At 41.9% G+C, this 25,101-nt stretch overlaps 1 protein-coding gene across 7 annotated transcripts; it reads right to left on the reverse strand.

Moving 5' to 3' along the window:
- Window positions 1-686: 686 nt before the first annotated feature.
- HPS5 (HPS5 biogenesis of lysosomal organelles complex 2 subunit 2) lies at window positions 687-24,323 on the reverse strand. Of its 7 annotated transcripts, none has more exons than XM_021525641.3 (23): window positions 24,235-24,323; window positions 22,483-22,652; window positions 21,970-22,080; window positions 21,066-21,130; window positions 20,259-20,451; window positions 18,672-18,805; window positions 17,879-18,094; window positions 17,499-17,570; window positions 17,171-17,259; window positions 16,009-16,187; window positions 15,629-15,787; window positions 14,396-14,555; window positions 12,229-12,352; window positions 10,407-10,553; window positions 9,854-9,928; window positions 8,773-9,377; window positions 7,542-7,665; window positions 7,205-7,360; window positions 6,505-6,624; window positions 6,097-6,210; window positions 5,673-5,779; window positions 4,723-5,008; window positions 687-4,248 (listed from the first exon to the last, which is right to left on the reverse strand). In XM_021525641.3, exons 2-23 carry the CDS (start codon window positions 22,588-22,590, stop codon window positions 4,188-4,190), a joined length of 3,405 nt encoding a protein of 1,134 aa, XP_021381316.3. In that variant the 5' UTR covers window positions 22,591-22,652; window positions 24,235-24,323; the 3' UTR covers window positions 687-4,187. The 7 variants fall into 7 exon arrangements, 6 of the variants coding, with proteins under 6 accessions (XP_021381316.3, XP_085437580.1, XP_085437579.1 ...); XM_085581454.1 differs by having other exon boundaries at window positions 12,229-12,394; XM_085581453.1 differs by lacking the exon at window positions 24,235-24,323 and adding an exon at window positions 23,557-23,834 and having other exon boundaries at window positions 12,229-12,394.
- Between the last annotated feature and the right edge of the window lie 778 nt (window positions 24,324-25,101).

Genomic DNA, 25,101 nt, shown 5'->3' on the forward strand with positions numbered 1-25,101 from the left:
AGCCAACACTGCCCTGCAACTGTAAATATCTATGAATGCAAACTGTGTCCAACAAACATTCCACAATTTTGCAATCTAAGAAAGTTAGACTGAGAAAGGGGATGAGGTGAATTCCCAGCTTAGGCACAATAATATCGGCAGTTATTTCTTAATCTGGGAAAGAACAGTACCTTATTTATGTGTGCAATAACTCATTTCAGGAGTTTTGCCAAGTATTGAATATACACTACCAGTGACCTTGGGTTTATACACATAGAGAATGACTGGAAACTTGTCTCCTTTAAAGAAGCAGAATGAAAATGCAGGCATGTATCTGAAGTAAAAGTTATTTACCCATAGGTTTCTAATAGTGAAATAATGTATGATACTTTTATCTTTGATAAAATACCACCAACCAGTTTCTATTTAAAGTTGCTCCAGGCTAACCCCCCTTTATTAATCTCTGCTTCTCGAGGGTCTCTCCCACCACCAGTCACCCACAAAAACCAAAGCTGAGCTGCAGCTCATCTTCCCCATGAGGCTGGCTGAGCTGTCACTGATGTGTGCTCAGCTGGCTGACAGGAGCCTTGCTCTGTGCAACTGAGGCAGTTTCTGTTTCAGTAATTCCTGAACAGAAGACCCTCTAATTTCAGTCCCTTCACCCTACCCTTATGAGATGAAAACAAACTCATCCAGAATAGGAAATATTAATTTCCAACTCTTTATTGGCAGGCAAGTTAGCTGAAATGATGAACACAAGCTCACTTTAGACACAAAATCTGAACACACAATTCCCATTATGTTACCTGCATGACCCTTCTGACATGATATACTTTCAAAAAAAGCTCTAACTGGAATTATGATTTACTGTAAAAAAAAACAAAACAAAACAAAACAACAAACAAAACAAAAGCGCCCCAACCCTCAAAGTTAACCAAGTGACCAAGTGTACAAAACCCCCACAGAAGTAAGAAAGAGACTGATGTGTACACAAAATACACCAAGCAAATGGAGTGGAACCATACAGGCACATTCTCAGAAATCCAGGAACTCCTCTGAGGAAGGCAAGGGGAGCACTCAGCTACACCACACACTGCATGAACCCGAGGTAGGTAACTGTGGCAGCCCCTGAGGCAGCAGCAGCTCATCTGGCAGGGAAGAGAACAGGCACCAACACCATCTGGTAGGTGTCTGGCTCCCACTCCAAGTCCTACTGTGAGAGCATGGAGTATTCCTGATGGCACAGATCCTTCTATTTCCAATGGCAGAATGCAAACCACAGAAGCTTGAAAGTTCTCTTTTTTAGAAAGAAATGCCTAGAAATAGTTTTAGAAATAGTTTTGTATTGGCTTTTCAACAAGCAACACTCTGGCTGAAAGCCTGACATTATTCATTGTCTCCCTGGAATTTCCCTTCCCCTAGTGAAGCAACCATCCCTCCACACCCAAATTTTTCTTACAGAAAAGATAAAATAGTCTGCAGACTGCATCTCTCAAAAGGCCAAATGTTTTACTCAATCCTATTTTGATTAAAGCATTATTTTGCAGCACTACAAGTGCTGTAAGTCTACATAAAAATATTCCTTATAAAGCAATATTTTCATATCATTATATAACAAAATTATCAACTTTTAATTAAATTTAGTTTCAATTAATGCATTACTTTTTCATTTAAATTATATTTGTGAAAATTGAATATTGACCAGATGCTGTGGCCTTCTGCTTAAAATATGAGTCAGACAGTGAAGAGGATCAAGACTAGAAGCCTGAAAAGAAACTCGTCCAAAGATGTATTAAATGTGGAAAGAACACAAGTACAAAGCATAGTTCTGTAAATGATGTATAAAATCCAAGTGATTTTGTGAATCTTCAATTTCAACCAGATATGCAATAAGACTTCTTTCTTGACAGTACCCATCTAAAAATACTTATGTAAACCTTCAGCTTTTAAAAAATGCTATTAAAATAAATCCTCTCACTTTCCAAAATGTCAGAATTAATTGTGGAATTACCAAAGTTGACCTGGACTTCAAGAAAACCTTTTGATACTGCTTCCCACAGTGTTCTCCTGGAGAAATGGGCTGCTCCTGGCTTGGACACACAGACTGTTCACCAATCAAAAAACTGGCTGGATGGCCAGGCCCAGAGAGTGGTGGGAAATGGGAGTTTATCTAGCTGGGGCATGGTCACCAGTGTTCCCCAGGGCTCGGTGCTGGGCCCAGCACTGCTCAGCCTCTCTCTCAGTGATCTGTCTGAGGGATGGAGGCAGCCTCAGCCAGCTGCAGACACTCCAGTGATCTGTTTGAGGGGATAGAGGCAGCCTCAGCCAGCTGCAGACACTCCAGTGATCTGTTTGAGGGGATGGAGGCAGCCTCAGCCAGCTGCAGACACTCCAGTGATCTGTCTGAGGGATGGAGGCAGCCTCAGCCAGCTGCAGACACTCCAGTGATCTGTCTGAGGGATGGAGGCAGCCTCAGCCAGCTGCAGACACTCCAGTGATCTGTCTGAGGGATGGAGGCAGCCTCAGCCAGCTGCAGACACTCCAGTGATCTGTCTGAGGGATGGAGGCAGCCTCAGCCAGCTGCAGACACTCCAGTGATCTGTTTGAGGGGATAGAGGCAGCCTCCCAGCAGACACTCCAGGCTGCTGGGGGTGCTGACCTGCTGGAGGGCAGGAAGGCTCTGCAGAGGATCCGAGGGGCTGAGGCCGATTGTCCAGGCTCAGCCAGCCCGGGTGCCGGGGCTGTCCTGGGTCACAGCAACCCCAGGCAGGGCCACGGGCTGGGCCAGAGGGGCTGGGACCCTGCTGGGCAGAAAAGGAGCTGGGGGTGCTGCTGGCAGCAGCTGGACATGAGCCAGCAGCGCCAGGTGGCCAAGAAGGCCAAAGGCATTGTGGCCTGGATCAGCAATGGTGTGGCCAGCAGCACCAGGACAGGGATTGTCCCTCTCTACTGGTGAGGCCGCACCTTGAGTGCTGTGTCCAGTTTTGGGCTCCTCACTTCAAGAAAGACATTGAGGAGCTGGAGAGAGTCCAAAGAAGGGAAATGGGAGCTGGTGAAGGGTCTGGGGCACAAGTCCTGCGAGGAGAGGCTGAAGGAGCTGGGGGTGTTCAGCCTGGAGAAAAGGAGGCTCAGGAGAGACCTCATCACTCTCTCTGCAAGTGCCTGAAAAGAGGCTGCAGCGAGGTGGGGGTGGGTTTCTTTTCCCAAGTAACAAGGGATAGGATAAGAAAAAATGGTCCTAAGTTGCTCCAGGAGAACTTTTGATTGGATATCATGAAAAATTTCTTTACCAAAAGCATTGTCCAGTACTGGAACAGGCTGTCCAGAGAAGAGGTGGAGTCATCATCCGTGGAAGCATTTAGAAGCCATGTAGAAGTGGACTTTGGACATGGCTGAGTGAAGGATTTGGCAGTGCTAGGCTAATGATTAGATCTTCAGGCTCTTTTGCAACTTAAATGACTCTGATTCCAATTCCATTGTCCTGAGGTTTGTTGGAATACCACAACTGATGTTTGTGGTCACATTGCACAAACAGGTATGGGCAATTTAGAAATACTGTGCTTGTAGTTTGACAGCGAGTTCATTTAACAAGATTGTCTGTTAATCAGCATTTTTAACCCTAAATCCACTACTTAAAAATATTTCCCTCCAATTCTGAGACTTGGCTTGGTTAATGAATTTCAAATAGGCAAGGCCTGTCCATATAATTTAAGAAGGGGAAAAAACAAACAGGTACCATAACAGACACTTCTAAAGCAACACTAAAGGTAAATGTCATTTACAGGAAAGTTAAACAAGTATAGGCTTAGCTACTTCCCAGGAATGGTTACTCATGTTTGCAAACAAAGAAACAAAAAAAAATTTATACACCATAATTTAATACTTAGGGGCTCATATCCCCGGACACTTAAGTTATAAACTCAGAAAATAAATTCAGCAATTTTCATCTTGGAAATCTGTGAGCTTAATTTCAAGATAAATACTGTCTTTTTTTGATCTATATTCTACAGTTCAAAAGTAATCTCCAAAGGAGTAAGTAGAACCGTCACCACTTCCAGGTCAGATACCTGCCAGATGGAGACTGGCTCAGTATACCTGAACTTTTAGACTGGAGTTTGTTATTTTTAAGGGCCTGTGAAATTTAAGAGGCACTTGAATATACAGTCATTACAGTATAAAATGTTCCCAGAGTTCTCCCAAGTTGTTTTCTATGCTTGCTGAGACCACAAAAACCGGTCACACCTTTCCAACATGGACTGAATCAGCGCTCTGCAATTAAAGCAAAGGGGAGAGAAAAAAAAAAGGTCAAATAGTAAAAAAGCTAACAACAGGAAGAACAACATAGTTTTGGTTTGATGTTTATAAAGAGAAGTTTGTAAAAAACATGATGGCATTTCAGAAGTAACATCCTGACATCACCATTCACACCTTTGGAGGAATAGGAGAGATCAGTCTGTACAGGTCTCAGCAGAACAGATCTCTTTCAGACAATCTCCTTCACATACAATTTTAATGTAGGATTTCCTGTTTCCTCATTTTCATTTTTAAAATGCCTATATTGCAAAATACTTAAATAATATAAAAGGTTTCAGATGAGTCTAAAATAAGAAGAAAGCTTTCAGATGAGTCTAAAACCAAAGGTAAAAATATGAACTACTTTATCTTCTTGTAAACCAAAAAGGAAGTTTAAAGCATGGAGGAGATCCAAGAATAGTGTGGATCTTCTGCTGACACATCTCTTACCTCTGCCTTTTCTCAGCTATTCTCAGTATCTCACAAACACCAGTAAATCTCTCAGACAATTCTAGAGTCAAGCCACACTCCTGCAAGAGAGGCAAGGCACGATTTGGGCCGATGGCCTTGGCCAGCAACAGAGCGACGTTTTCTACAGTGATGCAGTCTGGGCAGCTCGGGCCTCCGTTGCTGACAGCATTCCCATTCTGTGGGCTGTGCTGGTGGAAAGCTGTGCTGTGATTCTGTGCAAGATGCAGAACAAACTTCCATTCTTCTATGGTCTCTGGAATGGAACCTAAATTTAAAAGGAGTTTGTTACATTATTTGTAAAACAAGGACTATTCTAAAACTACTATGTAAACTATAGCTGTACTTAAAAGGGAAGTTAGCTATTCTGTTTTACTATGAAATTTAGGAGACCAAGCATTATCAACAAGCAAATTGTGCACAGAAATTTACTGCTCTGGCTCTGTGTAAAGATTTAGTGGTGAACACACACAGCTTCACAATAGTTCGGTATTCAAGACTTTGGATTACATCAAGAAACAAAGTTTTTTCCATCTTAGGGCTGGAATGAATTTTCTTGTAAGTTCTGCCTTGTGGTACAGTGCTTTGCTCACCCTAACTTTGGGTGTCTGCACATGTAGTGGGCGAGTTTTGTGCTGTGCAGGAAGGCTTCCTACTCCTCTGTCTACAACAGCAAGGTTAGCCTTTACTCCAAACTGATAAATAAAGAGTCTTTAACTCCAAGCATTTTCTAGCACAACTGATTTCACACAGTACAGCATAAAGACACGAGAGTATAACACCCATTTATATGTTTCAAATATGCTGTATTACACACAGGGCTACAAAAATACTTCAACAAATAAGAGTTTAACTCAGCTTTGGGCAAACCACTATATAAGGGCAGTTCCTACATTACAAGAGTATGTTTATATAACTTAAGAACCACTAACCATCTTCTTCATTCAACAGGCTCAAATCATCCAAATGAACAATATTAGTAAAGGCTTCTATTCTTCTATGCAGCTCCAGACAGAGAAAAAGATATCCAGGCCAAAATCTTGAATAAGAGAGTAAAGATTTATAGGAATCAAATACTCAGTTCAAACCAAGGTCAAGAACAATCACATGATCATTTAAGTATCAGTAAAGACGAAAGCAACTAAATTTAATCAATGTCAGAAACAGAGTAGGGACATGAGGAATACCTCCCATTTGGTACATTAAATTGGACACTGAATATTCACCCTCAAGAAAGGAAATGTTTTAAAAAAAACCTGTCCAAACAAGAAGCAGATAGGCCATTTACATTTGTATCTTCTCAGGATCAGAATATCCACTAACCTAGTATCAACAGTTACCAAATTTTCTCCTTACCCATGTGATTTACAGATGTCAGCCATCTTCTCTTTCATAATAAAATCAGCTGGGAGTTTAATCAAGAGCAGAATGAGCTGGCTGTAGCCCCAAGTAAACAAATGTGATCTTGGCCTAGAAGATGAGAATTCAGTTTTAAAGCATTATTGATTTTCTTCAGAACATTATGGAAGATTTATGAAAAGAGAGGAGGAAAAATGCATGAAACACCATGTGCAATGTCATTAGAGCAGTCACTCTGAAAGGCATTGCAAATAAAAATTGTTCAATCCTTTGGTTGCTTCTGCTGAAACTCTGCAAAATGCTCCAAGGAGTCAGTGATCCAAACTTTCACATAAAATCTAACCCAAAACCAGACCTGTTAAGTCTTTCTGCTGCACTCAGGACCTTGGATGAAACTCACTATACCTGGGATTTCCTTCCTCATCCACAGTATTTGCCCTTTGTGGAGCATCATGAGAAACTGCCAAGCACAACAAATCCAACCGTACAGATTCTGGCTGCAGAAGAGACCTAAGGAGAAATGGCCTGAAAAACAAAGCAGACACTTGAAAAAAAAACAATCCTACCAGTTTTAAATATACTAGATAAGAAGAAGCAATGATTGTGTGTGGACAAATTAAAAAAACAAAAAGGCAGAGGTTGGGGGGTGGGGAGAATGGGATGTAAAATTAAATGTGGAAAAGTCTAAAATGTTTTATGTCTCTATAAACTGAGGCAACCACAGAAAACCAAGTTTGCAGGTTGAGTTCCCACACATTTGTTTTTTTTTGTTGTTGTTTTTTGTTTGTTTGGTTTGCTTGGATTTTTTTAAATGCCATCTAACCCTGATACACTGAACTGCAGACATAGGAACAAAAAAACGTCAATTCCATTAAAAGTATTTTTTAGGAAATCCCTTTTAAAACTAGATACTAACCTAACAAGAAGTCCACTCTAAGGCCAGCTACAACTGGCAGAATTACTTGGAACCTAATGCTTAAGAACATCAAACAGACAGATACAGAAACAGAAAAAAAGGCCCCCAAAAAGCCAAGACAAAAAAATCTCCACACAGCTACACAATGAAGACAGCAGACAGATGAAAAGGATTCTACATTCCCCTCACCTTTTATCCTCCGGCTTAGATTTCACCAGACTATCTAAATATGCTAAAAAGTGAGCTGGATCATTTCTGCAAAGCTGTTTAATATCAGAAGGCAAAATAGAGGGGTGAAACTTGATCAAGGGCCGAAGAGCTGTTTCCCCAAATTTTTCATAAAGCCTGGAGAAAGAAAGAGAACAAAAACTATTTTCAGTACCAAACAGCAAAATATTTTTTTCAAGATCTCCTGCAAGTTCAAAATAGTACTGAAAGGTGATCTCTCTAAGAGAGTCCAGGCATCTCCATGACATGGTAAGTGAAGCAATTCCCACCAGGAAGTTCAGAAGATTTAGGTACAAACCTTTGAGCATGTGCCAGCAACAGTGGGCTGTCATCCCATGGCCCCAGGTCATGCAGTAGCTTCAGTATTTTCAACATATCCTCACTTTCCATTGCTAAAGCCACTGGACTGTGAGAAGTTATTTCTGAAATATATCAGTGCACAAGTTATAAGATTTGTGCAATTTTTTTTTTCCTTAGCATGTCCTGGCCCTCCTTTTGTCCTTCTGCTGAACAACAGCTATCATTGCTTTCATGGGAAGTTCAACACCCGCCTCAATCCTGATGCCTGGTATTATCTCCAGGCACAAGTGTCCAACTAAGGACAAACTAAGAATGCATACACTACTTTCACTTCTAGGGCTCTCAGAATCCAAACAGTGAGATTCCCAGAAACACAAACACCAATCCTCAAAGCAAGATTCTGTTGTTTATCTGCTCTCTGCTGGAGCAGAATCAATGCTAAGGCTTTAATTCATTCTTAAAAGAAATACATAAGGCAGCAGCTGAGTGCAGAGAACAGAAAAGTTCTGTTTTCCAATATCATCATGAAGCTTTGGTTCAATAAAACTGAAGATGCATCAAAAAGATCAGAAACTATTTCTGTGGAACAGGGAAGTGTGAAGTGATCACAAGCCACTCATCTGCATGGAACCATCTATTCCATTCAGTTTTGTTTCATATTAACCTTGCACATTCCTGTACAAGCTGAATTGGCTAGTGCAAATGATGAAGCCCCTCCCTCTCCCTTCTGCCTTGTTTCTACAGATTTGTGATTCTAATTATGATGCTTTAGCTCATGTTTGTAAATAGGCTGGAATCACTACAGTGCTCCATTAACAAGGTCCATGCAACTAACAGGTTCTAAGCTGCAAAGTGGGAGGAGAACAATCTCTCCCCAAGGAGCCAACACTTCTTTTTTTAAGAAATCACAGGTTATTCTGAGTTGAAAGGGACCCACAATGGTCATCAAGTCCACCTCTTAAGTGAATAGTCCATACAGGGCTTGAACCCACAATGCTAGGATTATTAGCACAATGTTATAACCAGCTGAGCTAAGTACTTCCTAAGGGAAATATCTGGGAGGAAAAACAATCAACCAAACAACCCAAAACCAGAACAAACTCCCACACACCAATAATTCTCCCACTGCCACACTACACCGGCAGAAGGAAAATCTTCAGACATGATTATGAGAGTATTCTCCCAGTCTTATTTTCAGTTTAAGAAGCAATACAACATTCATAATTTACCTTTCAATCCTGCAATGTATGTCTCCCATACATTAGGGCTGGTGGCACATGTGGTTATAATACACTGTTTTACTCTCTTTAAATCCAAAAGGAAGAAGTAGCTTTGCATAAACCTACAAGCCAAGGTCCCTGAGGCTGCTGGTGGCAGACTTCCCTCAGAGCTCTCCTCAGCCTCAGCACTCCCACCAGAAAAGACACGCAGCTCAAAGCACAGGGTGGTCAGCTCCACAAGATCTTTCAGAACATCAGGTTCCATGACACACGGAGAAGACACCCGAAAGCCACAGCCCAGAGGCCCTGTCACATCAGTGCCATTTTCACACATGGTTTTGCTCACACAGGTTTCATCAGTATTTTCCTTTTCAATGCAGTCTTCCAAAATACCACTCTGTTCCTTGTCTGCTGGGTCTCTGTCAGCTGAAGCCACTTGCAGGGTCTCCTCCAGGACTGCCCTCTGATCTTCAGCACTCACAGCCTTGCTTTTGTTAACAGACAAAGCAGAATGCTCCTTGCTGAATTTTTCTTCTAGAGAGACAAGCCATTCCTGTAAGACTCTTCTCATACATTGAGGTTCTAACAAAATCAGGGGATCCTGGAGCTTGGCCCTGCAGCATAAAAAAGAAGTTTGCTAGTTTAACAATTATAAGATACCACAAGTGAAGTTTTAAATAGGTTTTGTGTAACTATTCCCTAGACTTGACTCTGACTCAGTTGTTAGGTCTTTTGTGATTTTGATTTCAAACAGAATTTAGGCTACTTCATACTGTCTACATATGACCTCAGCATATTTTGAGCTCCCTAGGATTTCTTTCAGAATGAATTTTTATTTTTGATTTTTAGTTTTTTAAACTATGCCTGCATTTAAGACAAAGGGATAATGCTAGAAGAGCTTTTAGTGAGTCTTGCTTGATTTTAAAAAGAGGAATCAAGTCATTCACCAAATGAGATTATTTCAGGTTATGTTACTAGACATTTGTTCATTTTACATGCATATATGAGCGATGCTCTAAAACACTTTAAAAACCCATTTTTTTTCTGCCAAAGCCCTACATATCTATACAGTAAAAATTTCTCTGCTTACATAGTTTCTGCTGTTGCAGCCTTGAGATCTCTCAGACGGTCCTCCTCAGGAAGCCGGCAGTTCTGGGGTTCTGACCTTGAAAAGCAAATTCATTTCAGTCTTATCTGAAGTATTAACTTCAATAATTATGTGAGGATTTCCTGAAAAATTTCTTCAGCACTAATTCCTTTATTAAATACAAAGCTATCACTTGTAAGAAGGAACAGCTCAACAGAAATTATGGATAAACTGGGCATGAAGAGCAACAGATAATACTATTTTTGTGGCTTTCTATTATTGCTTCTACTCCAGATACAGTAGATTTCTGCAGGTGCTGAACAAAAAACAGTACCATGCCACTGTATGAAAGTTAGTCCAAACTGGTAAATAAGCACTGGAATATGAAATTACTTAGCTCTGTGTTCATTGCCTCATCAGCTCTAAGAAAAGAGTTGGGAGAACCACTGAAACCCACCACAGGCAGCTAGAAAAACCTAATGCCAAATTCCTCACTCTGCTTGAAAGAATTTTTTTCTATCCTCAGGACATCCAGAAAATGTGATTTTGCACTCACTCTTTTTCTTCCTGGAGAGATCCTACTGGATTAAGAGTTAGCTCTGGAAGCTGCTCATCATCCTTTGCTTCATGCTTCCCTCTAGATTCAGGACTTATATGAAGTGTGCCAATCTTTTCCGTGGTTTTGCGTACGAAGCTGGAAACACTAAGAATCACAAGTTCAAACATTTAAAATTAGAAGTTTAAAAGCAAACAAACCAAGCACTCTTTTCATTCAAACCCTAATTTCAGAGATTTTATAATCTGAAGAACTCTTGAGAAAAGGATAAAAGCAGTGATGACCAACAGGAACAAAACTTACTAAGAACCTGCTCAAAATTCATACTCCAGCCATGATCATGTTTTCATCACAGAATAGAAACCTGAAGTATTTAACACTCCTGCTGGAGAAGCAGGAACACATACCAACATGAGCCACAGATTTTTGACATGTATGTGTAATTTGTATGCAAATAAATGCAGATCGGCTACATTTTAGCTTTTGCATTTTAAAGCTTTAACACATAAAGCATCTTTCAGAAATTATGTCAGTCTTGGTGGTAAGAAACCACTTTACAATGCTTCAAATTAATTCTTCAGATTACAAAGCTCACCAACTATGACCTTTTCACTCAGCAGTCCCTATTCCTTCAGGTATTTTATTGGAGAGAAAGCTCAATGAACATAGCAGAACTCAATTATTTCTACCACTGCCATGAAGAGAACTAGGTCAACAAGACTTGAACAGAAAAAAAAGCTTCCTGCTTTCTGCTCTATAACTAAACAAAAAAAAACAACAAACCAACCCAGCATTTTTAGGCAGAAAGAAAGGATTCAAATCTAGCAAAACAATTGGATTTGAATGTATAGAAGGATTAAAGCTACTTTTTAAAATTAACTGTAAGTATGATAGTATTTTATTTAATGGTTAAATGCATACAGGAAATACTTGAAAATGTAGCTTTCATTATCAGCAGAAACTAGTAAGGTCCTCAAGGCTGCTTACAGTTTAGAAAGAACTCAAAACATTGCATGTTCTTCTGATGTTTATTCTGAGATCCTCACACTGCTGACAGCAGCCACAATTCTTTGTTGCACGACACAATTTACCTAATGAAGTGATCAAGGAAAGGCTGTGCAATTTTTTCAGATCATTGCCAGGCCAGAGATATTTTAGCTAAGTAATTAACGTACAGCACTTTCATAAAAAAAATAAGTTAAATATTTAACACCATCACCTTTGTATTTGTACACCCACCCCCTTATCTTCCATTTTTTTTAAAAAGAGTTCTAAAATACCAATGTGATTTACACATAAAATGGATACAGATCTAAGTGCAGCAGGTATAAGCCACGATTATTCCATAAGTGTTTGGGAAACCAATTAGATTTGCTGAAAAGTTCATGTGGGGATAGGACTTTGCAAGTGTGTTTTAGCAATAGCTATCTGTTTGTTCCTATACAACATAAGATGATTTTCCCCTAAGATACAGGAAGGCAAAATCCCAAAACAATATTCAGTAAATTTTCCTTTGAATACAAACCACAACCAGAGTTTACAGGGTAACAGTAAACATTCCTAGACATGTAACATTTATTAATTGTTTAAAACTGTGGTTGAAGTCTTAGCTCCACTGAAGTTACCAGCAGCTCTTTGTATCTTCACTAGAGCCAAGATTAAGACTTAAACTGTCTGGCAAACCTGACTTCATCTCTGGTGTTCCCGTTCAGGTGTTACATGTTTGCAGAACAGAGCATGAACTAAAGCACACAATGCTACAAATCCAGGGGACAGAAGAGGGCAAGATGTAATGGATGAGTGAAGCTGCTGCATGTTTTACCTTTCTTTGACAGCTTGCAGAGAGACGAGAGGAGATGGGGAACGGAATGACAAAGGAATACTGAATGGGAGAAATGTCTCATTCCGGTCAGTCTCAACCACCACAGATGCATGAGAAACGTTCTCTGACAAATGGAATTGAAATAAAAAGTCATGAAAACAGTGGCCTAGCAAAAAAAAAAATGAAACAGTGAAATGAACTGCAAGTCACTAATTCATTAATGAATAACCTGCTCACCATACTTTCCTTTTTAATACTCAAGAAGTCATGGAGCCAGGTTTCAAGGGCCATTTTACTACTGACTTTGAACCTAGCTAAGTCTGCTTTATTAACAGTGTTTTGGCTTTATAGCACGGCAAATAACGATCAACAACGGTATGAAAACTGTCTTCTAAAATTAGACTTACAGACCATTTAGAGGACAAAACTTTGATTTAATCCACCGAGTTATTTATACATCTAGGAAAATTAAGTAGTGTGGCATACATCAATTCACAACTGATTGTAAAGTCAGTCATGACCATGATTTCCAAAATCTAAATCACATGTGAACAGAGAGACATGTAATCCATGATTAGGGTATAAATTACCCTCTTATTTGAAAGGACTTAAAAATCTAAGTGAGCCCACAGCCCTCTGGCTTTTGCCAAGAATCACAGGAAATACAGAATGACTGACTATTTCCTTTTCTCTTCTATATCCTTAACAGTATTTACAATGTGTTTTGCTTAATAATTTCCTGGTACAAGCACACACTATCTTAAGTGATGTCAACAAGAAAAAAGGGAACATTTTAAGCCAGGATGACAGTGCACTTTGCAACAGTCAGCAGTAACCACAGCATTGAGAGGAAAAGATGCTGCCCTGTTACAGAAAATCTACCATCAGAATCCCTCAAGGGATTCTGTGCCTAAAGGTCATAACTGACTTTACAATCGGCTGTAAATAAGGCTGCTTTTGTTCATTATGCAGACTAGCAACCTAAAAACTCATTACATCTTATGCCATTGTGAGCAGGGCAACAGTAAGTCCATTTCTTCCAAATACCAAATCAAGTACTCGTGCTTCAAGAAGCATCTAGAACTTCTCTACTTGGAAGTAATCAACAAATCTGTTATCTCTTGTGGAACACACAACCTTTCTATCTTCTGACATTCAAAAATTAAGTCACTGAATTTTCACTTTTAATGTTGGGAATTGTGTTTCAGAGTTTGCTCACTTGTTTTTATGGTGATGTAGGTAAAGAGGCACATGTACACCTAAGAGTATCTCAGGACAACACTACTGATAAGTAGGGAATTAAATACCAATTTCTGCACTCTCCCTCCCCAGTGTGGTTTTCTCCAAAGCATCCAAATTCTCTCAATCCTCAACTGGCACATACTCCTTGCAAAAGCTAAAAAATAGCCTTTTTATAGAAAAGCCTCTCTATCATACTTAGAACTAAGGCAGCTCCTCATCATCCTAGGTTTCTGCAACCCTTCCCAATCCCAATCACAGCAGAGAACAAAAGCCATTACAGTCTCACTCTAGCTTAAGCCCAGTGACAGGCATTTGCCAGAAAATAAAAAAGCTCCCTGCATGGACTAAATATTAGTTATTAACTATTCTAGCACACCAACACTAAAATTTACATGTGTAAGAAACGATCTTCTGTACAAAGGAAACCCTGTGAGAAAGTTAAGGACGCTTAATCAAAATACTTCTGCTTTCCCTGAAGAAATGTAAGCCAGAATCCAAATTAAGAAATTTTCTGGAACAAACATTACAAAAGGATACTGGCAGCAAACAAATCTTGTTTGAAGCTCAATTGATACTGGCATAGACAGCTGAAAGAATCTTAGCACTAATGCTCACATACACATGGAGAGGGAGAAGCTGGAGTGAAGGCCATGCTTCGTAAAGCCCTCTAGACCTTTTGTTTTGTTTCACTGGGTTTTGTTTGCTTTTAAGTCTGGATTCTGTGGAACCATCTTTTCAACCCAATGTTTCAGGAAGGATTTTAACTGGAAGGTGGGGTGACACTTTCAGTTGATCAAATTACATGTATTAATAATGAATAACTTGAAAGTGGAAAGTAAGAGCACAGAGCCAACCCAGTCAAGTTCTTGTAGAATAAACAAGAAACCAAAAACATTCAACAAACATTTTCATTAAGAAACACTACCAAGTTCTAGTTGTTCATCTTCATGGTGTGCAGGAAATTCTTTAAGTCTCTCATCTTCTGAGAATGTTTGACTGTGGAGGGAACATGAGTCTTCATCTGACTGACTGCCCCTTCGACTGATAACACGGTAGATTCCAGAGTCTAGGACACTGAAGCTTTCCTGTCAGACCAAGGAGGGGAGTTAGACACCATGCGAGTTGCACTTCCTTGTTCAATTTTCTGCAATGAACTCAACCAATTGTACCACACAAACTCAATCTCTTGTACCCACCTCAGAGCATTTCATAATTCACTGCCTGGAAAACTCCTATTTAGCGGAGTACTTCTACCATATCCAGGATAGGAAAGAACACAGATGCCAGCAAGTGTGCAGTTCAGTGATTTTAAAAAGATGTGTATGCTGCAATTGGTTTTAGAAAAGCAGCCTGTGGAACAAGTGGTGTACACAGTGAAAGGCAAAACCCACCTCAGCTCTAGTCCTTCAGTCAAGACTGACTTTCACTTCACCCCTTTGTAGCTGCATACCCAAGAATCTGTCTTCCTGCTGGACAGCCATAACCAGCTAGCACAACTACAGACCCCACAAAACTACTTCATTTCAGGACCAACACATATTTTTTTGCTCATGGTTTACTTTTGCAGTGGGCAATGAAGAAAAACTTGTCTACCCCATCAAGATGGTATTTACATTACTTGGTTTTTTAAACTTTTCTTTTAAACACTGTTAAAGTGAAAGCAGCAGCCGATATTGTATAAACTATGAAATATTTCCCCTTTCTTGAAAAGCAGCTGTATATTTATTAGAAATATACTTTGATTTTATTTAGAGCTTTCTCCTTAAGCTTCTTAGAGTGTGGCAATTTTTAAAATAGGGCTAAGATAGCTCTGAGCACTCAGACATTCATTTTCATGACATAAAACTAGAGTTATAACCAAGACTATCTTTACTGAAGTACATTAAAACATTAAACAGAGCTGTGGAAAAAAATCATCTTCATATCAATCTTTGTCCACATCTCAGCCATTAGCCCTAAAATAATTTGGGAAAGAGGCAGAGGTCTGAGCTTATAGAATGCAAGCATTTCACCCCACCTAGTTTTAGAATACAGCATTATGGGCTGTAGTAGACAGGGTAGAAATGAAAGCCTCATCTTCCAAGTGAGCAATGGGGTGACTTCAAGCCATAAAGATAAAACCTGTAGATAACATTTCTGCTGCTACCAATACACATACATGAGATGAAATACTGCTCCTTCTACTGCTGCATGCAGAATCTAGAGGTTCCAGCTTTGCAATCAATTCTTCCAGTTGTGCAGTGAGATCTTGCTGAGTTGAAGCATCCAGCTGAGACTTCAAGTGCTCCAGCTTGTCTAGAGGCAAATTTTTTCTTGCCTAAAAGCACCCAGTGAAACAGAAGCATTATTATTTCTAATGCACATGTGAAAACAAAACATATATGCAGGATGATTTTAACCCTTAAAGTATAATGTTTAGACACCTTTAAAAATTCCAACAAAATTAATCTCAGTAACCATGAAACTTAATGGAGGAGGGGGGCAGGAAAGACAGTGAAGTTGTACTGCAGATTTACAAAGAGATATATATTTACTTACTCTGCAAGAAACAATTGAATTTTGGAAGAGACAAGAGACCCTGGCAGCGAGGGTCCAGAATCCTCTTCTCATTAGACGCTCTATGCAGCGATCGACCAACAGAAGGGAGAGGTGCACAACTTTCCCATTTGTATGCAGACAGAACAACTCGCTCTTGTGAACTGCAATATCCTGAATATCTGCAAAATCACACACAGAGCAATACCTGAAGGACTGAAGTCATTAACCAACATTCCTTTTTGTCCCTGAAAGAAGATGAAAGTATATTCCCACCTGACTGTAAATGAGTGCAAAGCACGAGAGGCATGGGGAAAACAAACACTGAGGAGTGCCAACCTAGCACCTAATCACTATAAAACAGTTTCAAAACTTTCCAGAGCTCCATTTCTAGCAAACATTCAAAAAATACACTAAACTACCAAAGTTTCCTTTTGCTCTAAGATAAAAAATTAAAGCCTGATAAAGATGACAAATACAGTTATGTATTTGTCATCTTTATCAGGCTTTAATTTTTGAAACAGAAGGAAAATATTAATTGGTAAAAAAACAACTTTGTCCTTCCAGAAGTTTTCAAATACAATACTTATGCTGTATGCAAACACTCCATAACAAAGGTATTGCAAACTTAACACCAAAATGGGGAGAGGGGGAAAGAGTGACTGACAATAACTATTGTAGGACTCTACTTATAACCAAACACATCCCTGTTTATGAGCCTTCACTCATTTGCCAAATAAATATATTCCCTGTATGTAATTTAGACAGGTTTTAGGGAAAAAAAAAACCCCAAAAAACCCCAACGTTTTAAACTTTCAGATTATCCTTCAATAGGACAACTGACAATGAGCCCGAGTAAAGTGGAAAGGATACTGCAGGTTAATCACATGTATTTTAACTACTGTATTTTATGAGTCACTCTACACCATGTTTTGTTGCTCCAGAAATATGCTTTGAGATCTATGGAAGGAGGGGTTTGCTGAAGGAGGCATGGAAATGGTTAATATTCAAGGATCTATCCGACACATGACAAGTTTTTTATAAATATTCTGCAATCCAGCTGCAGAAATTGAGCTTTAATAGCATCCATGCTAGGCAAAGACTTTAGGAACGACCAGTGTAACAGACAATGTTGCAAAGCAATGTTTAAGAACTTTTAGTTTACCTTTAACTTCACTCCAGAGCAAGACTTGAAGACTTTGGGGAAGAAAAATATAAATGCCTCTTTCTGTCCAGGTCACCACGCAGTGCTCACTGCAATCAAAGCATATGGTAATGGTGCAACAGTCAGTTGTGGTAAGATAAGTTAAATAAAAAAAGTAAAATATACAGGGATTGCATTGTCTTAAGTATAGCAAGCAAGATGTGAGACATGTTTAGCATGATACTTGGAAAAATCTTATGCAAAAACCTGAAGTTGGTAATATAAATTCGAAGAATATATAACTTTTAAGCCTACTTTATCAACAGGAAGATATGCTGTCAATACTCACGTCAAATACAGCAGCTTGGGGAAAGATAAAGATTGTGGAGAGCAGCTGGAACCAGTATAATGAGGATCCTGCCTGCAAAATAAAATTATTATCAAGTACAAGCATAACTACAATAACAGAACTTTCTAAAATTCTTAATCCTGTAAATACTTGGCTGTCTTAAATAAACATAGCCTCATGACAGCAGAATTCATTTGCTCACAGACACAGCTGCAGAAATCAGGGTTTTGGCATTTTTGATAATTACTGGCTACACCTCTTAGGGGAGACAGTATTAAGATGACAACTAGGATTAACATTTGACTGAAGGAGAAGTTCAGTCTTTTTTGTCTTAAAGATGTCCCAAACAAGTTCATCACTGATAACACTCATGTTTCTACCTGAGAGTAATAACAGGAAGAGGTGGTGATGAGAGCAGCTGCTTGAACTGATGTGTGCTTTGCACTTCCCCATCAAAGTTCACCTCCCACATCCTCGAGCCAGGTCGAGCACAGTATATTAATGGCTGTTGATTCCCACTGTTTTTTCCAACAGGAAAGAAACATGCTCCAAATTCTCCATCTCTCTCTTTATTGCCAATCTTCCAGAACTTCTCTCTAGAGGGGAAAAAATAAACTTGTTAAGTAAGCCAGCATTAACAAAAGCCCTAATTAATTTTATGGTTTTCTTGAATAATAAAAAATACCTAATCCCAGCTGCTGAATTGGTTTTGGTGCTTAATAGAGAAATCTGTAATGATTATTACAAAGCCTGCCCAAAGTTTATACAAGACAGGGTGCAGAAATATTCATTAGTTGAAATGAATGCTCAGATCAAAGGGGTTTTTTCTCAGCAGAACCAGTTGTTCAGCCTAATGATGGGAAAGTGGGAACATTCCCAGGAATCACTTCCAGTCACATGAAAAATAAGACAGTGATTATGAACAGTCAGCATGAATTTATGGAATGGAAATCATGTTAACAGCCCTCTACAACAGAATGACTGGCTGGGTAGTTCAGGGGAGAACAGAGGATGTTGCTTATCTTGATTTCAGTAAAATTCTTGACACTACCTCTCCCAACATCTTCAGAAACAGACTGAGGGAGCATGGGCTAGATAAAGAGACACTGATGTCATTTCAGAAACTGTGTGTGACTCTGAAGTCCAGTATTTCAGAAATAAAACAGAACTTACCTCTCAGTATCACATAAGTAAGTGCGGGTAAGTGAAGATATGAGCAGTCTTCCATCCAAATAATCAAGCTGAACCACCCGAGAATCTACAGTGGTTATAATCTGGACAGGAAACATCACAAAAGTAGCAGCAGCCTACAGATAAAAAAGAGAAAACATGCTGGTCTTTAGTTCAAAGTAAAGACTGTTTCATTATGTTAAAATAGCAAAATTCAGCAAAGACTCATGTATGCTATGAATACACAACAAAAGACATAGCAGTGCCTTTCTTCTCTGTCTTTACAAAGCAAGGCTACAATGCTCAGAAGCACAAGAGTCTAAATCCTCCTTTTCCCAAAACCGCTATTAAAGATTTAAGGAAAAAAAAAAAGTCATATCCCTGTAGCATCCTGCAATTTCTTTATAAAGGGTTTCTTCCTGCAACATTTAGAGAGGGTTTTATTCCTGCTATTGTAAGCTTTGTGCTTTTTCTTCCAATTCTCCCTACAGGTATGTTGAGCTAACAGTTCTAGAAACAGAGAGATTAACTGATACCGAAAACAACTTCTACTGGAATTAGATTGTTCACAAACTCACCTCCTCTGTTACCCTGCCACAAATTATCTACATCTATTTATCCTACCAGTGTCTCAGTTTGCACAGGCGGATGAAGAGTCTCAGACAGACTTATGGGTAAGAAAACTATTGGGAACTGCATTTGAATTTGCTATCAGTTACCATTTTTGCCATCTTAGAGTTGTTTTCCCTTCTTAGGAATATGACAAAGCGCATTATCGGACAAATCCAACAGTCCTGCTCCTTTAACAGGTGTGAAGAGACACAGATTCCATGGGCCTTTCTCCTCTCTTCCCACAGCTGAACTTCTCCCACCCTTTACTTAAATGTTGTGATGGTCTTGCTACTTGTAAGTCAATTTTTCATCAAAATCTTCTATGAGGGCTAGAAAGGACCTGGACAAACAACTATTTCTAGGTTCTGTTCCTTTTTACTAACTAAAAATAAAGGACCCAGTAGAGGTAAAGCTAAAGAACACTTAAGGGCCAGAAATCAGGCTGCTATCACTAACAGGTGTGTCCTTTGCACAAAATATAAAGCATGTAGGCTCAATGACCACATACCATTTATTTATCTAATCCAGATGTTTAAGAATGAGAGCATCCAGAGAAAGCCATGCAAAACCAGTCTGGGACTGCTCTTTCTCTGACCAACAGCTTAATTAAGGACTAAAACAAACAGCTGAACCTGTAGCTGGAGTCTAAGGAATCCAATAGGCTCAGAAACACCAAGACCTTTAACTTTAGTACTTGTAAATTCCAAGAAGCAGGAGATTGACCGCTTTTTAATTCTGAACATTTGAAAGCCTTTTCAAATTGCATTACTAAAATAGACAGACTAAGGATGGGGAGAATTCATGGGTCAGGATTTCTATGGCTGTCTCAAGAGACTGGTTCTTCATCCTAATAGTTAAAGCTACCAGAACTTCATCAGCTGGCAAGCCCTGCTCTGTTCCACTTTGCTAACATAAACAAAGAGATTCCACACATCATCCCCAGTGAACGAAGATAAATCAAAGTATACAGCATTTTACCTTCCCTTGTTTTGATGTGTTAATCTTGATGGCTGATACTTTTCCCACATGATCTCCTACAAAAACTCGAAGGGCAGCTGTATCCCAGCACAAAGCTGTGACTTTTCTGCCCTTATGCTCAGAGGAAACATAAATCCGTTCTGGCTTCCCACGACGCTCCTGATTCAGCTCCCAGACTACTACAAGGCCTTGGCTACAACAAGTTAAAAAGAGAATACAGGCTGAAAATAAGTCTTCTAATGTTTTATCACTTAACATAGATGCAAACACATCTCCTCAAAGAAAGAGGAGCCCCAAGCAAAGCCAGCATGCCTCAGAGCTGGTTCTGTTGGAGGTTGCATGCTTTCAGCAAGTGTCACACTTAATTCTGGAGAAGAATAAGTGTCCTTCTTTGCACAAAATGTATAAGCAGCTTTGTAAGGCTATTCTTACAGTTGTTACACTTGCCAGTGAGGATATGGAAAAACATTTAAATGGATTTTATTAAATATAAGTGGAATTAACTATCAATCTCACTCTACCATGTTAATGAGAAGGCTTCTTTTCATGCTGAAAGATCTCAGAAACATTTACCATCATAATTTCACAGGCATGAGTTCTGCCATAGATGCTCTGTTACAGAAATAATACTTAACCTAGAATGACTATTCCAGAAAAAAAAGTTAAGCAAACTGTCTGTGTAGAGAATTATCCTGTAGGGGCCTCTACCAGCTAACCAGGTAAGTTAATTCTGAGTTCTCAGCAACTGTCCATGTCTGAAACTTGAAGCTTCTTAAAAATATTAAGGTTTGTGAGTAGACCACTCACCTGGTTGCAACAGCAACGTAGTCTTCATCATGCAAACAACAGGCCACCCGGGAAATGGCACCTTCCTGAAAGCAAGCATGGGAATAAGAGCAGGTGAAACTTGTTGCTGTACTGCCACTACCATTGTGCAGCTTTTATCTTTAACATATAAACCAGATTCATGTCAACAGATGCTACCACTCTGCTGTGATGTGGCTGTTTTTTACTGTTTGCTTAGGTTTTGTTTGCTTACACTGAGTTTACTCCAAGATGCAGCTGTCAACATGATAACATCAAGACCAAAGACTGCACTGAGTTCTCTGATTTGGAAAGCAAAGAAATCACTCTTCTGTCCTCACACCTTTGGAAGATGTTTTGACAGAATTAAGTGAGGTGCTCCCAGCCTTAAAAAACTGGCTGCATTCATGCTATACTGAAAGCAGCAGTGGCTCCTAAGAAATAGCACCCGGCTTTACAAATAACAATCTCTGTTTCACAATCTCTTCCAGCAACAGCAAGTCAGCCTATCATTTTTTCACTTATCCAGGTATATCACAGTGGACACTCAAACACTGGGAGTTATCTACTTGTGAGTTGCTCTGGTTTCATATTGAAAATTTTCTTCCAATCCTTAAATACTCAAATAACTCTGTTGCTGTTGTTAAAAAGTAAGAATTTGAAAAACAAAGGTTTGACACTCTGAAGTAATATTTTTCACAGCTCATGAAATCCAATACACCACACACTGTAGGGATAGCCTCCAGAACCACAACCTGTTTTAAACACAGCAGTCCAAAACTTCACCTTCTTTGGACAACCCAGTAAGCTGAAGATAATTATTAACTCTTAAAATGCATTAACTTGAAATAATTTTTCTTTCTCAGCCCCATTTTTGGAAATTTTCATTTAAAATTTTTATCCTTACCTTGTGAGTGAGAAAAAGTCTTTGCTTCCAACCATCCTTCTGGATAAGGTTCAGTCCTCCTCCTGAGCTGCCTAGAGCCAGCCATCTCTTTGACACATCTATACACGTGCACTGAAGAAATAAAAAATCATAATGCATAACCTGGTAAGTTCTGATCACAGCATCTTTTTCTTGCATTTTTACAGTGGTTTTTTTAAAGGCTTCATTGTTTGCCAGCTGTGTGTACCACTCCTGAACCACTGGCAGGGAAGATTATTAAACAGCACTCTGCAATTGGAGCAAACAGTGTAAGCTGTGTCAGGCTGTTACCAACAGCTGCATTAAGGAAACGCACAGAGCAACAGGGTCCATTATCTTCACTCTTTCTTCCCAAAGTACTCCCCCTGCTAAGACAGCATACACACATCCCAGAAAGAGTTAGATTAATCCTACGGCTTAATCAAATAATTAGCCAAATGCAGTCATTACTTGAATTTTTTAAAAATTAAAAAAAGCTATACACCACAAACTCACCTTAAGACGACTGGAATCCAACCTGAGCGCAGAAAGCAACGGATCCAAACACTCCAACTCTGCCAGGACATGGTTGTAAGAGTCTGGAATTACTGGCACAGAGGCCATGGGTGCACACAACTAATGCTGCTCATTCATGGGCGTGTTACAGCTTCAACTTTTAGCTGTACCTGCCAAAAATAAAGATCTTGATTAGCTCACTTTTTAGTATTAGAGCTGGAGTTCCACGCTTAAAGAAACACTAAGTGTTTTCCTACTCAAAATCATCAGGTTTCAGTTTGCCAAAAAGAGGTTCAAGGGCTGGAAAATAAGACTCCTGCTTTGTTTATGAGAAGATTTTGTTCAAGTTAATTTCTGAAAACTTAACCTATCAGATAACACACCTGGAAATATTTAAACTTTAGTTATGTTTACATCTGCCTACAAAGCAAGTTAACATGTAGCTACAGAAAACACCTTGTTTTCTGGAAAAATTTGCTTTTCCCCACAGCATGCACCTTTGATTTGAAACTAACTTTCTCAAGGAAAAAATTTAGCATTGGTATAACTACATCATATTCTCCCCCAAAAGTAAATTTAAAGAGCATTATTCTCAAGTTATACTAAATTCAGAATTAACTGCATTTATGCATTTTGATACAACTATAAGCTATTGTCTCCACTGCATCTTTTCCCGCATTCAAGTGATAACAGAGTGAAAACCAAGAATTAAATAACCACTAAAATCACAATCTCATATTTTTCCTAAGCAGCACATACTTTAAAATAACTTCTCGTTGAGTTTAAAGTTTAAACCTGCACATTGCTTAACAAAACGCTAAACCTGTTACACTGCACAGGCAAGTCCCGGAATTTCTAAGTACGCGGTTCCATAAATTAAGGAACTCCCTCCCAGAAAACCCGTCACGGGAGAAATTCACATTTCCTCAAAAGAAAAGCGAGCGCTCACTCTCACCAGGCGCTAGGAAAAGGGAAGCGGCACATTTAGCCAACGAAACTAAAAGTTACTTCTCAAAGCGTCTCAAAAACCTTAAATGGCCACTTCTGCCCTGCCCGCTCTCTGCCACATCCCACCTGCGTGGCCCGAGCTCCGGCCGGGGCTGCACCGCGGGGCTCTGGCTCCCGTACCCGGAGTGAGGCGAAGGACCGCAAAGGCAGGAGCCCTACCCACAGCGCTCCAGGAACCGCGGCGGGGGGACGGGGGACGAGAGCCGAGCCCCGGCGGGGCACAGGGGGCACAGATGGCACAGGGGACACAGCTTGTTGTTGTTGCTGCCGCCCCGCGCCGCCGCTCCCTCACCGCGCCCCGCGCTCTCCCCGCCGCCGCTCGCGCCGCCGCCTCCAAACAGCGCGGCCACGTGACCGCGGGAGGGCGGGGCGGGAGCGCGCGCCCGCGCCGCGCCGCATCACGCGCCGCCCGCGCGGGAGGGGGAGGAAGGGGGGGGAGGAGGAGGAGGAGGAGGAGGAGGAGGAGGAGGAGGAAGCGGCGTCACGCGCGCGCGCCCGCCCGCCGGCCACGTGATACCGTGACGCGCGCGGCGCCCCCGCCCTCCCGGCGCGCGGGCCGGGGCCGAGGGGAGGCCCCTCCCCCGCAGCGAGGCGGCGCCGCCGACCCGGGAGCGGAGCAGGACGGGCCGCCGGGGCCCGTGGCGGACGACGAGCGGGGCCCGCGCGGACGGGTGACGGCGGGGAACGGGCCGGGCCGGGCGCGGCGGGGATGGGCGCGGGGGCGGGGGGGGGCGGTGGCGGTACCGTTTTACTGCCGCGTAACTGCCCCCTCCGCCCGCCGCCGTCATGGCGACGGGGGTGCGGCCGCCACGTGACCGGGGCGGGGGCCGGGAGGGGCGCCGGCGCCACGTGACCGCCGGGGACGCGCGGGCTCGGGGCCGCTCCCCCGTCACGTGGCGCGGGCCCCGCCCCCGGCGCCCCGCGGCCCGTTCCGGTCACGTGCCCGCCCCGCCCGCCCCATGGCCCCGGCGGCGGCCGCGGCCCGACCCCCGTAGCGCCGCCCGCACTCGGAGCAGCGCCCGGCGCAGCCCGCACGGTAAGAGCCGCCGGCGCGGGGCGCGGGGGAACGGCGGCGCCGGGCAGGCCGCGGGGCCCGGTCCGCATCACGGCCGCGCCGACCCGGCGATCTGTCCCCGGGGGCGGCGGGACCGCGTCGTGATGGTGCCGCGGCGGCCTTTGGCCTCCCGCGCTTCCTTCCTGCCCCGCGGACGTGTGACGGTGGCCGGGCCGGAGCTGCGGCGAGGGAAGGGACGAAAGGGGCGGCGGCACCGCCGGGCTGCGCTCCCCTGGGCCGCGGGGGGTGGCGGGGAGAAGGCAGCGCTGCGCCGGCGGCACCGCGGCCGGGGACACCGGGCTTGGCCCGGCTGCCTGGCCCGGTGCGGGCGGCAGACAAAGAGGTGCCGTGGCAGCGCCTGCCCCGGCTGCTGCCGCGCAGAGCCCGGGTGTCCTCGGACCCGTCTCGGGGCAGGGTGACATCCCTCCCGGAGCGTGAGTGATGCTCATCGGGGCATGGCCGGGCTGGCTGCTCAGGACCGTGCATCCCCCACGACGTGCCCGGGACGAGCGGCACTGCTGCCGCTTCTCCATCCTGCTGACAGATCCTTGCCACGC

This window comes from Lonchura striata, chromosome 5 (genome assembly GCF_050655825.1).
Source record: "Lonchura striata isolate lonStrDom1 chromosome 5, ASM5065582v1, whole genome shotgun sequence".
In the NCBI taxonomy this organism is placed as follows: Eukaryota; Metazoa; Chordata; class Aves; order Passeriformes; family Estrildidae; genus Lonchura; species Lonchura striata.

Excerpts from the sequence above, each read along its gene's own strand:
- HPS5 (XM_085581454.1), bottom strand. The coding sequence starts at position 22,590 with ATGGCCTCTGTGCCAGTAATTCCAGACTCTTACAACCATGTCCTGGCA. Across the intron at positions 5,780-6,096 it reads GACATCTGTAAATCACATGG|ATTTTGGCCTGGATATCTTT; the intron begins GTAAGGAGAAAA and ends CTCTTATTCAAG. Across the intron at positions 4,249-4,722 it reads ATAGCTGAGAAAAGGCAGAG|AGCGCTGATTCAGTCCATGT; the intron begins GTAAGAGATGTG and ends CTTTAATTGCAG.